At 38.1% G+C, this 13,033-nt stretch overlaps 1 protein-coding gene across 6 annotated transcripts in view; it reads right to left on the bottom strand.

Moving 5' to 3' along the window:
• LOC144968196 (uncharacterized) overlaps positions 1 to 5,282 on the bottom strand; it is a 45,727-nt gene extending 40,445 nt beyond the window's left edge. For 2 of the 6 annotated variants that reach the window (XM_078906304.1, XM_078906303.1), the window contains exons 1-4: positions 5,222 to 5,278; positions 3,169 to 3,311; positions 1,364 to 1,475; positions 335 to 462 (exon numbers count right to left, since the gene is read on the bottom strand). In XM_078906304.1, the coding sequence (XP_078762430.1) occupies positions 335 to 462; positions 1,364 to 1,475; positions 3,169 to 3,235 (307 nt within the window). In that variant the 5' untranslated portion in view covers positions 3,236 to 3,311; positions 5,222 to 5,278. Of the gene's footprint in view, positions 1 to 334; positions 463 to 1,363; positions 1,476 to 3,168; positions 3,312 to 5,017 lie in introns of all 6 variants that reach the window. The other 4 variants (XM_078906298.1, XM_078906301.1, XM_078906300.1 and 1 more) reach the window with 4 other exon arrangements.
• Positions 5,283 to 13,033: the final 7,751 nt, after the last annotated feature.

Consider the following 13,033-nt stretch of genomic DNA (forward strand, 5'->3'; position numbering starts at 1 on the left):
AGGAATAGAAGGGCTGTCTCAGCATAATTTACTATTATGAAAACTGGGATTGACAGGTTGAAAAGAATTCAGTAGACTTTTCCAGTCAGCTTCCTCGGGAAAGTGGAATCCTTCAGTGGTTGGATTCGGTTCAGCAGATTTCTCTCCTCTGCAAAACCAAGAAATCGAAATCAAAGGAAATCCAAAAATGGGTGATCTCAATTGGAAGCAAACCGTGAAAAAGCTGAAATTGTTAAATTCCATCAATTAGCCTAAATCTATATCAATTATTAAAAGGCATTGCTATGAATAAAACTATACTCTGCTGGAGTTTAAGAGATGATCTAATCGGTACCTTTATCCATGACAGACTTTTTCCTTTCCTCTGACACCATCTTCTTGTAGTATTCATCACAAGGGTGATCCCAGATGCTTTCTCCTGTGGCAAAGTTAAAATAGTAAACATCTCCTGTTGGGGTTTGGCTGAAAAATAAAACAAAATATTTGATTGAAACCGTGATATATGATAGCAAAAAACTTATAAAAATCTAACATCAAACAAGATCTTGGGGATTTTTGGGGGTTTGAAAAACTCATTTAACTCTCTTGAATTCAGCAGTAGTCCCTCAGAGCCATTAAGCTCGTGGGGCTGGAGTTTATCCCAGTTTCTATAGTGTGAAACACAAAAATAGCAATTGCTTACAATCATTTGGATAAGATGTTAGTTTATCCAATCACAAAAACAAGAAAAAAACCCAAACACTTGAGCATTTATTATAGAGCGCCAGATCCACTTAATGTGCTCCAAGCAATTTACAAAGGGTCCCAAGCCAATACCAACACTGACCATGTATGACTGTAATGCAATATCACAAAATATTTTTTTTCAACAGAGAACACTGTAAACAACCAGGTACTCCTTTTGCACCTTAGTATGATGAGAGAATACAAACGGGAACATCATTTTCCTTGTTGAAGCTGATATCTTGTTGGACATCAGCTAAGTGAATCTACAGTCAAATGCATTTTTGTAAATTTCATTGTTGACCATTTTGAGGTCTTGAGGTCGGACACTCATCTTGGGACCTCTTGGTCCTGATTAGAGTCTCACGATTATTGACACAAAGTTGAATCCTTGGAAAAGGCTCTTTATTCACATCATCTCACCCAGACACCACTCAGGTGTAAAATAAGTACCTAGCCGTTAGCAACTTTGTCTCTGAAAAAAAAAAGTAATATCACCTTACATGCATCATGTCTTGACCTACATGTTGCTGTCAGCTTGGGATCCTTTGTAAAGCACTTTGAGCATGTTTAGTGTGGAAAATGCATTATATTCAAGTTTTGTTGTTTTCTTCTTGCTTTTTGCTTTAAAAGTACTCACCAAGGTTTCCAGTTTTCTGGCAATGGAGCGACGATTCCTTCCCGTGCCACCCACAATAAGTGACTTTCCAAATTCACATCGATCCCGATGGACTGGGCATATTCAATAATTTCTAGAAGATTTTTTTTTAAAAGGTGATACATGGTGTTAGTGATGACAGAAAAGTACAAACTGAATAGGAAGACAAAATGTTTCATTGCTTCTAAAGCGATGAATCAATGCACAAATTTGGAAGAAAACCTTTTCAATACTTAAATTTGTATTTTTCATCATGAAAAAGAGATCCTATAACATCCTCATTAAGTATTAAACATATGGCATTGACATCCATAATCAAGGTTGCTCAACAGATATTCTTTATGATTTGATTGTAATAATAATGTAATTGATTTATATAGCAACTGTCCAGCGACCCAAAGAAAGCACAACGAATGTAGACTCCACCTCACTAGTTCACATCGTATTGAGAATGCATGTTGGGAAGAAGGGGGGTGGGGGGGGGGGGCGGGTTGGAGGTGTTAGCGTTATGTATGTATGTGTGTGTGTGAGGTTCGTTCATTGAAGCCAATTTAGACTTCAAAAGTGACCAAATAGAACCTCATGTGGCCAAACACTTCAAACACTCTGCCCTCCTTAAAAGACATTGATTTTGATTTTTTTATTGACTAACCTAGGAAAAGTCTTGTTTTTATTTTTTTAAAGAAAATTTTAATTAATAATATATACGTGATTCGCTGTGTGTATCACACACTAAATCTGACTTAACTGTTTGACACTTCTTCCTAGTAAAATAGCAGTATTCTACTAGTTGCCTTTCCGTTTCATGCTCCAAATTGTAGATATGGGTGAAATTTGACCGTTTTTATGTGGGAAATATTATCTTTGTAGTAAATAGCAGTATCTTAACTGTATCCATTACTTTAAAGACAGCATAGTCGGGAGAACTGCCGTCTTACTGGTGAGACGGTCAGTTAAGGAATTTCTTTGATGACGTAAAAGCAACATCACTTCCCCACCCAATGGGGAAACGGTTGGGGTAAAGATGGGAAAGGAATGCCTTTGATTAACACCAACATCTGCATATCATTATAGCCTGATGACAGGGGGACTGTTATATAGAAAAAAAACAAAGGCCCCATAGAGTGTATCTAGTTTTGGCTGTGATCAGACCAGTAACTATTAGTAGATGATGCGACTGTCCCATACAATATAGCTCTAGGCGCACAAAATACATGGCAAGCAATATATATCATTTCAAAAAAATAAAATTACTCTATCATTTTATCAACCACATTTAAAAGATGAGAATACAGAATTATTTTTTAAATGTAACTTAGGGTAAATATGTTCTATGAGGTGACACTAAAAAATAATGTAGATTCTTTTCAAACTTTTTTTCCATAACAGTACATGCATTTATGGATGTCTTGGTAGCTCAGTAGGTAGAGCACTCGCTTCTCATGCAAAGGTCCCAGGTGATGTCAAAATTTCTTTTTGGACCGCCTTGTCTATGCAGCTGTGATTGGGTAGCTGGGTTTGTTAAATCTGGTGGAAAGTACTTTGCAATTGACTTGCATCCTGTGAAAAGGGTAGCAAGCAATTGCCATTGACTGTTTCACACTATAGAAATCAAGATAAACTCCTGGTCCATGGCCATTATGGCTCTGAAGGACTTAAAAACAAAATATTTGCATTTTAAACATTGTTGATTTTACTTCCAAAAGCACAAGAATGTCAAAATATTGATGAGGGAAAGGGGGAATGAAAAATATATATCAAAAATAAATGATAAAGAAATGTGGTACCATTCTCAGTTGGTTCATAATTTTCATCATAATCCTCTTCAAGGATCATTTGATCATTGACCATCATCTTGGAAAGTTTTCTTCTGGAACCTTTTTTTTTTTTACGAAAATCCTGACATTGACAGCACCATCATCCCAAACACCTGAAACGAAAGCGAATAATTATTACTATTTCACAGCCATAACTTAATTAATAAACTAGAGCGCAATATCCACTAAATGTACTCAAAATGCTTTACAAAGGGTCCAACAGCAACATGTAACATGTAGAATGAGACATGACGCCTGTTAGACGATATTACAATTTTTTCCGACAAAGACAATGCTGTTAATGGCCAAGTACTCATTTTACATCTGAGTATGGTGAGAGAATATGAGTAAAGAGCCTTTTCCAAGGACTCAACTATGCACCGGCCTGGACCCAGGACCTTCCGATCCGAAAGCGAGTGTCATACCACATAGTCGCATTTTAAATTAATAAAATACACCCAGCCAATTCTAAATGGGTAAATGCCATTCTTCCCCATAAAATCAAATGAGGGCGGCTATGTGGTCTTGTGGTATGATGCTCGCTTTCAGATCAGAAAGTCCTGGGTTCGAGCGAGTACATAGTTGAGTCCTTGGAAAAGGCTCTATACTCAATTTCTCTCATTGTACTCGGGTGTAAAATGAGTACCTGGTCGTTAACAGCATTGACTCTGTCAGAAAAAAATGTAATATTGCCTACCAGGCATCATGTCTCGTTCTACATGTTATTGTGTGTTGCTGTTGGGCAGGGACCCTTTGTAAAGCGCTTTGAGATGTTACATAGATATTTTGCTGTATAAAAGCTCAATTTTTTTTTTTTTTTTTTTTGTTTTTTAATATGAAACTTCTAATGAAGGTATAGTACACCAAAGACTCTTGCATTACTACTTTAATACAATGATGAATGTATAATGAATTATAGGAGAAAAAAAAAGTAGATATGGGCATCAGAAATCACTGTGATTATTGAATTCTTGCAATTTTGCTTTTACCACTCTAAATCTTAACTTAAAGTAGTAAACACTCATAACAAGATTTTGGTTGCCACCAAACGTTTCCAGAGGTATGCAATCTGGATTCGATATCATAAGTAGAAGGGCTGGTAATGTGCTCAAATTAAGATTAGAGATCTTGACTTTACTTTGTTGGACAAATTATAGTTTCTCTTCGACTTTGGATGCAATCTCCATGAACATGAATACCAGTATGAAAAAAAAATTGTTTCTCTTTGAATTTGAAACTGAAACGTGACCACCCTCCACCCCCCAAAACAAACAACCCCCCCCCCCCCAAAAAAAAAAACAAAAAAAAACAACAAAACATTAGTACGTTGATTCGTAAAGGAAAAGACAATCAAAATGATATATAAATTATAAAATGCAACCTTAAGTTTAAATGACCAAGAATATAAATTATCATACTGCCGACTGGAGATTCTGCAGTTTAGACTACCTTGCCTATTTAGAGGTTTTCTATTGCCTGTTGTTTGATGGTACCACGATCCGACCAAACCAATTTTCTCAGTTGACGTCTGCGTCAGATCAATTAGCCGGGGCTAAAACGGTTGACCTTAAGATTACGACCCTGCTAACCTAAGACGGCTTACTAAGAAGTAAGAAGACTGATTAAAAGTAAAAGTGGAAAACATCTCTGATCAAGTTCAAGCACAGTGGCAGTGGTTTGTTTTCGAGACGTACGATCTAATTCAACTGAATTTTACATAGTTTTATAAGCAACCATTTCTAACAATAAAAGACAAACTGGGAAAATTGAGCCACCAACTTAAAAAAAACATTCGCACTGATTCTAAAATTTTAAAAACCTGTTTTCTGCTGATTTCTTCTTCGTGTTCAGGTTCGGGCATGTCGAAAGGCACTTTTTAAGTTAAAACGTTTGATGAAAGCACAATCTAAAATAAAACAAAAACAGTTCAAAACAAAAAAAAATTCATGATCAATGGTTACTGATAAAAATGAGCTGAAAAAATTCTAAAGTTTTGTTACAAAACCAAATTATTTAAATGTACCTAGAAAATAAATCTCACACGAATGTCAGTTTCTAAGTTCAACAAAAGCGATGCCGGAAGCGGAAGTAAGAAATTAACAACAAACGGATCGGTGTTAGGTATAAATGTTTCCCTGCAATAAAGTCCGAAAAGTGAGTGGAGCAGGCACTTATATTGGTAACAACAAGATATGAAGTGAATAGAAAAGTGCCAGAAGACAATAGAGAATAAAAAATTTTTTCGCGGCGGTGGTGGGGTTTGAACCTGCGACCTTATTGGTACGACAACTCCGCCTGGCAGGTGAGAGCGTGGCTCTACCGTGTGAGCCATCCACGAACACAAAAATATTCGTTTCAAACTCAAAGTCATTACTAGATCCCTCTCTCACCCACTTCTTGAGACCGCCGATTCATTCGTACACCACCATCGCGAATAATTTTGACCAGCAGTTAAGCTTAGTAGCCAATATTCTCAACACAAACATATAACATAGAAACGATTGAGACATTGAGTATGCTCCGGTGTATGGGGTGAATTTTTTTAATTCAGAAAAGTGAGTGGAGCAGGCACTTATATTGGTAACAACAAGATATGAAGTGAATAGAAAAGTGCCAGAAGACAATAGAGAATAAAAAATTTTTTCGCGGCGGTGGTGGGGTTTGAACCTGCGACCTTATTGGTACGACAACTCCGCCTGGCAGGTGAGAGCGTGGCTCTACCGTGTGAGCCATCCACGAACACAAAAATATTCGTTTCAAACTCAAAGTCATTACTAGATCCCTCTCTCACCCACTTCTTGAGACCGCCGATTCATTCGTACACCACCATCGCGAATAATTTTGACCAGCAGTTAAGCTTAGTAGCCAATATTCTCAACACAAACATATAACATAGAAACGATTGAGACATTGAGTATGCTCCGGTGTATGGGGTGAATTTTTTTAATTCAGAAAAGTGAGTGGAGCAGGCACTTATATTGGTAACAACAAGATATGAAGTGAATAGAAAAGTGCCAGAAGACAATAGAGAATAAAAAATTTTTAATTCTCTATTGTCTTCTGGCACTTTTCTATTCACTTCATATCTTGTTGTTACCAATATAAGTGCCTGCTCCACTCACTTTTCTGAATTAAAAAAATTCACCCCATACACCGGAGCATACTCAATGTCTCAATCGTTTCTATGTTATATGTTTGTGTTGAGAATATTGGCTACTAAGCTTAACTGCTGGTCAAAATTATTCGCGATGGTGGTGTACGAATGAATCGGCGGTCTCAAGAAGTGGGTGAGAGAGGGATCTAGTAATGACTTTGAGTTTGAAACGAATATTTTTGTGTTCGTGGATGGCTCACACGGTAGAGCCACGCTCTCACCTGCCAGGCGGAGTTGTCGTACCAATAAGGTCGCAGGTTCAAACCCCACCACCGCCGCGAAAAAATTTTTTATTCTCTATTGTCTTCTGGCACTTTTCTATTCACTTCATATCTTGTTGTTACCAATATAAGTGCCTGCTCCACTCACTTTTCTGAATTAAAAAAATTCACCCCATACACCGGAGCATACTCAATGTCTCAATCGTTTCTATGTTATATGTTTGTGTTGAGAATATTGGCTACTAAGCTTAACTGCTGGTCAAAATTATTCGCGATGGTGGTGTACGAATGAATCGGCGGTCTCAAGAAGTGGGTGAGAGAGGGATCTAGTAATGACTTTGAGTTTGAAACGAATATTTTTGTGTTCGTGGATGGCTCACACGGTAGAGCCACGCTCTCACCTGCCAGGCGGAGTTGTCGTACCAATAAGGTCGCAGGTTCAAACCCCACCACCGCCGCGAAAAAATTTTTTATTCTCTATTGTCTTCTGGCACTTTTCTATTCACTTCATATCTTGTTGTTACCAATATAAGTGCCTGCTCCACTCACTTTTCTGAATTAAAAAAATTCACCCCATACACCGGAGCATACTCAATGTCTCAATCGTTTCTATGTTATATGTTTGTGTTGAGAATATTGGCTACTAAGCTTAACTGCTGGTCAAAATTATTCGCGATGGTGGTGTACGAATGAATCGGCGGTCTCAAGAAGTGGGTGAGAGAGGGATCTAGTAATGACTTTGAGTTTGAAACGAATATTTTTGTGTTCGTGGATGGCTCACACGGTAGAGCCACGCTCTCACCTGCCAGGCGGAGTTGTCGTACCAATAAGGTCGCAGGTTCAAACCCCACCACCGCCGCGAAAAAATTTTTTATTCTCTATTGTCTTCTGGCACTTTTCTATTCACTTCATATCTTGCCTGCAATAAAGTCCGAAAAAAGTGCTCTTTATTTATTTACTTATTTATTTATTTGTGTGTTTGTGTGTGTGTGTGTGTGTGTGTGTGTGTGTGTGTGTGTGTGTGTGGCTCGGTCCTCAAGCGGTATGGTGTCTCGTCGTGTCATGAAGTTAAGCAGTATTAATTATTGGTCTGTGGTTGATGAGTGGTAGTAAAATCATGGAAACTTTTGGTTCAGACGTCGTGTCCTTGGGTAAGGTTCTATACACACATTACCCAACTCGACCCAGGTATTAATGGGTACCCACTGACTATAGGCAGTGACGGATATTGTAAGAGTGGTAGTACAAAAATGACGTCTAACAGGTGACTAATACTGTTTGAAATGGAAATAGGGTATGTGACTACAACAGCTCAATTCGGTATCATGCTGGATATTGTGTCTTACTATCCTGATGTCAAACATGAATTTAAAGTTGACATTTTCGGATACTATATTAAGACGTCTAACTTCTACGTCATGGCACAAGACCGAAAGGCTAGAGCTCAGCTGGTCGCTGGTTCGGATGAGTAAGTATAGATAGTGTGCGCTTGGCTAAGAAACTCATAACTTTGCCGTCCAGAAATATAACGGATCAACACACAAAACTATGTGTAACCTTGAACGTTTATAGTCTGGTTAAAACAGTTTAGTGAGAATTAGGTACTCATAAAAATGGATGGCTAAAAACAATAATAAAGGCCTGAGTGACGTCATCTTCGTTCTGTCTTTAAGCAAGTTAACGATTACGTTCACAACCTGCAGCGATCGACGAATGACGTGTCATCGACATATCTTCGTTTTCTACCACGTCGTTCGTCAGTCGCCGTAGGTTATGAACGTAGGTAATCGTTAAATGAACAATATAATAAAATAAATTCCCTTTATTCATCCCATAGGGAAAATTTGTCTCTATGGTCTATTCCAAGGGAAGACTGAAATAACCCAGGCGTCAGCCTCAGTGCAGCGCCGCAAATTGAGCTAGAGCGAGGTGACTTGCTCGAGGCCGCACAGCGCAGCGGCGAGTGATCGAACTCGGTACCTTTCTGTTACGAAGCAAAGACCGTACCGCTGAGCCACGCTGCCGCCTATCCTGATAACTTGATATCGTATCAAATTAAAGTTTTCTGCGAGTCACAAGGCTCAAACCATCATTGACAATAAAACAAATAATTATAAACTCAAGGCGAATCCTGTATATATTTTCACTATTAAAGATTTCCAGCATGTAAACCAACCCGACATAACAGTGTTTTGAGGCGCTGGGTCACATAATAACATAATATGGCTCCCCTCTAGAAGAATAAATGGAACACTGGGAAGCACATTGTGGGCACGACAAGTGACTGGAAAAGCGTGATAAAGCTGTTCAATTTTATTTATTTATTTATCTATCACACACCTATATTATAGTTATTTATATTCCTTTATTCCTCCATTTGTTTATCTATTTATTCATTCAATCAATCAATTATTACAGCGCCCAACTTATTCATCGTGCAGTTCCACACCGTCCGCTTCGATTCAATCGAAATTCATTTCGTTTTTCATGTTATGACCAAGTTTATAGCTAAAAATAAACCTAATAACATATTAATACAATAAATAATAATAATAATAATGATGATGATAATAATAATAATAATAATAATAATAATAATAATAATAATAATAATAATAATAATAATAATAATAATAATAATAATAATAATGATGATGATGATGATGATAATAATAATAATAATAATAATAATAATAATAATAATAATAATAATAATAATAATAATGATGATGATATAATAATAATAATAATAATAATAATAATAATAATAATAATAATAATAATAATAATAATAATAATAATAATAATAATAATAATAATGGAAGCTTACATTCAATTTCACATTGTTATTTATGAACACAGGTCTGGAAATCTTGTAGAAAAATATTTAAAAAGTAGTCTATAGCGTGAAACGGACAACAGTAATTGCTTGCTGCCCTTTGAATGTGACGCTAATCTAGCGCAAAGTACTTTCCACCAGATCTAACAGACCCAGCTAGCCAATCGCTGCTGGGTGGACAGTGGGGTCAGAAAAAAACCTCGACAGCACCCGGGATCGACCTCGGTCCCTTTGATTGTGAAGCGAGTGCTTTACCAAAATGAGCAATCGGGACCCCCTTGTATCTATGGTTTAGTCTAAATTTAATGTCTATCATGGATGAGTAATTACCTACCTTGGATAAGTGGGATGGCCATCAATAAATGTTTTGTTTTGTTTTTGTTTATTAAATTATTTAGTCCTTTTAGACAATTATTCTTCTCATTCTTCTTCGTCATCGCCCCCCCCCCCCCTTCATAAATTTGTTTTCATTTTTTATTGTCTAGTTGGTGAAGGAATGCGGTTGTCTTCCTTAACAAAGTCAGGGTATACAGTTTAGTCTGCACATGCACCCGTTGTGATAACGAGCCTGAAACCACAGAGCATCTAGTTGAACGGTATGTTGTGACGAAGCTTCCGAGTCGGTTTGCGACGGTGCACAAATGCGGTAAAGAATTTGCTGATTGGGTCGATCGTCATAACATAGTGGTGTGAGCACCATTAGAAGCTGCTGCTGATTGGGTCGATGTCATAACATAGTAGTGTGAGCACCATTAGAAGCTGTAGAGGTTTGGTACCAGGCCAAAAATCCCTTTTCACAAATATTTGGTCCCTTATAGAATAGATTTCACAAGAGCAGTAGCAAGTACCCCAAACCACACATTAAAAAAAAAAAAAACAAAAAAAAAAAAACAAAAAAAAAAACAAAACAAAAAAAAAAAACAAACAAACAAAAAACAAAAAAAAACCCCCAACAACTTGAGTTTTCATTTTGCGCAATATCTACTAATAAATGTACTCAAAGCACTTTACAAAGGGTCCCCTGACCAACAGCAACACCTAACAAATAGAACGAGACATAACGCCTGTTAGGCGATATTACAATTATGTGTTTCTGACAGAGACAACGCTGTTAACGGCCAGGCACTCATTTTACACCTGAGTATGGCGAGAGCATGTGAGTAGAGAACCTTTTCCAAGGATTCAACTATGCGCCGAACGAGACTCGAACCCAGGACCTCCCAATCCTAAACTTTAAAAGTGTGTATACGAGCCCCAACCCCATTAGTCGTAGCAGTATTTCCTCCGGATTCTATCCATATATTATGGTGCTCTCAGTAACTTGTTTTTTTTTTTTTTGTTTTGTTTTTTTTTTTCTTTTTGTCGTAGCTTGTTTGTTTGTTCCTGTTTTTTTATTTAATGAGAAAACTTCAGTTGTCATAATTCGACAATGACAACACGCAAGCACAGCACTGTGTCATCATCCACTTGTTACAGGGCATTCACACCCTTGATAGCCTTGACTTCTTACCATACACAATCTTCCTCTCTAATTCAACTACCACGGAATCGAACAAGCTGCCAGATGAAACAGTGACATCACCAAGTCATGGAGAATTCCTGGCCTTTTGAACGCATAAAACACGGTGCAGCGCTTGACGGCAGCGTGAAGGCGTTGACTGCTCTGAGGACGGAGAAGATATAAATGAGAAACAGGATATACTATGATAATAGCCATGAATTACACCGTCTTAGTAGGTGGCTGGACTTTCAGCCTTTTAACCTTAGTTGAGCATCCTTTTCCGTCGTATTGGTTACAGACGGTGGGGGCCACAATGTAAGCGGTAGGGGCTACAATGAAAGCGGTAGGGACTATAATGTAAGGACTCTCTAAAGCTTGCATGAGATATGTTATTTTGGTCTTATTTTAAATAAAAAAAGAAGAAAAAAAATACTATAAACAAAAAACAAAACAAAACAAAACAAGAGAGAGAGAGAGAGAGAGAGAGAGAGAGAGAGAGAGAGAGAGAGAGAGAGAGAGAGAGAGAGAGAGAGAGAGAGACCCCAACTTGAACATTTACGAACGCAATGTCCACTTAACGTGCTCGAAGCGCTTTACAAGGGGTCACTAATCAGCAATACACTACTTGTAGGAGGAGACATGACGCCTATTATTTCAAACTATTTTTTTTCTGGCGTAGACAACACTCATTTTGCACCTGAGTACTGTGAGAGAATGTGAGCAAAGAGCCTCTTTTAAGGAATCAAGTTTGCGCCACTCAAAGGAGACTTGAACCCTGGACCCAGCGGTCCGAAGGCGAGTGTCATGCCACTAGACCACATAGCCGCACATCCTTTTACATTTCAGCAAAGAAACCCGCTTTACTTGCACTGACTAATGTTTGATGCATTTAAGATCCTTCTCCCCTTCACCCTCCACCACCACTACCAATAACTCATCTTACTCTTCCTCCTCCCACCCATGACGTCCTCATGTGTTGGTACGTTTTATCCTGGTAGGCAAATTAATTGTATGAGTTTTCTACTAAACTATAGACCCTATTCCTTTTCACAGTTAATTTGTCTTCCTCTACTCCTCCTCCCCACTCCCCCACCTTTAGTCCCAAGGGGAACTAACGTTCTGTATCTATACATGTCGTCAGGGTGTTTATGGTTTAATCGAGTCCATATTCCATTTAGCTCAAGCATGATGGTCTCTAGGGCAGTGAATAATATAGATGGCGAGACATTTTACGGATGTGAATAATTAATAGACAATGGGAAAGTTATGCGGCGGTCGATAGTGTGAGCAGGGTGAGTAGTGAGTGGAAAATCCCCTCTTCATGCGACTGAGGACCGAGATCAAAATAGTTTGCCATATTATATGACATTAATACAACTTGTATCGTTTCTTGTTTGGATCAGTGTCAATCGTTTTGATTTAGAAAGCTTTGATTTAAAAAAAGTCACGATTCTATTTGTGATTTTAGAATTTTGTTAAATTAATATGAATAAAAATCTAAATGTAAAAAGTTTGTCGAAAATATAAACCAACCCCTTCTCCCAAAACCCACCGATTGGGCAGCTTAGTATTTGGCACCTTTTCATTTTCATAACGTTCTGGCAATTTCATCATCACTCTGTGTCACTAGGGTTGCCATTTTGGCCCTTTTTGGGACCAAATCCGAGATTTTTGGCCCTTTTCAAACACAGTTGGCCCCCCCATATATCATTTGGCCCTTTGGCCCTTTTTTGGCCCCTTTTGGAGAGCGATTGCCCCAAACGAACCCAACTACATAGCCTTTACTTCAAAATGAATTTTGTTCAATTTATCCACATCATGAAAACTGATATGTGCATGCACACATCGATATTCGTAGTATTACTGATTCGAGTGTTTGAGACATTGATCTGACACCAAAACCCTCCTCGACCTGTCTCTGCAATGAGCTTGCATGTGCTGAGTGCTGATTAATTACACGAGGCAAGGAATCTGACAACGGACGGCGATGACTTGGAGTTCGGAAATTGAGAGGGGGGTTGCGTCCGGTCGGCACTTAACACCGCGCCTTCCCACTCCCCAAATGCCTGTATGATTGAAAAAAAATGGAACTGCCTTGTTCGTGGAATTTGGGTACACGT

This window comes from Berghia stephanieae, chromosome 3, assembly GCF_034508935.2.
Source record: "Berghia stephanieae isolate SIO BIC M18660-M18661 chromosome 3, UCSD_Bste_1.3, whole genome shotgun sequence".
Taxonomy (NCBI): domain Eukaryota; kingdom Metazoa; phylum Mollusca; class Gastropoda; order Nudibranchia; family Aeolidiidae; genus Berghia; species Berghia stephanieae.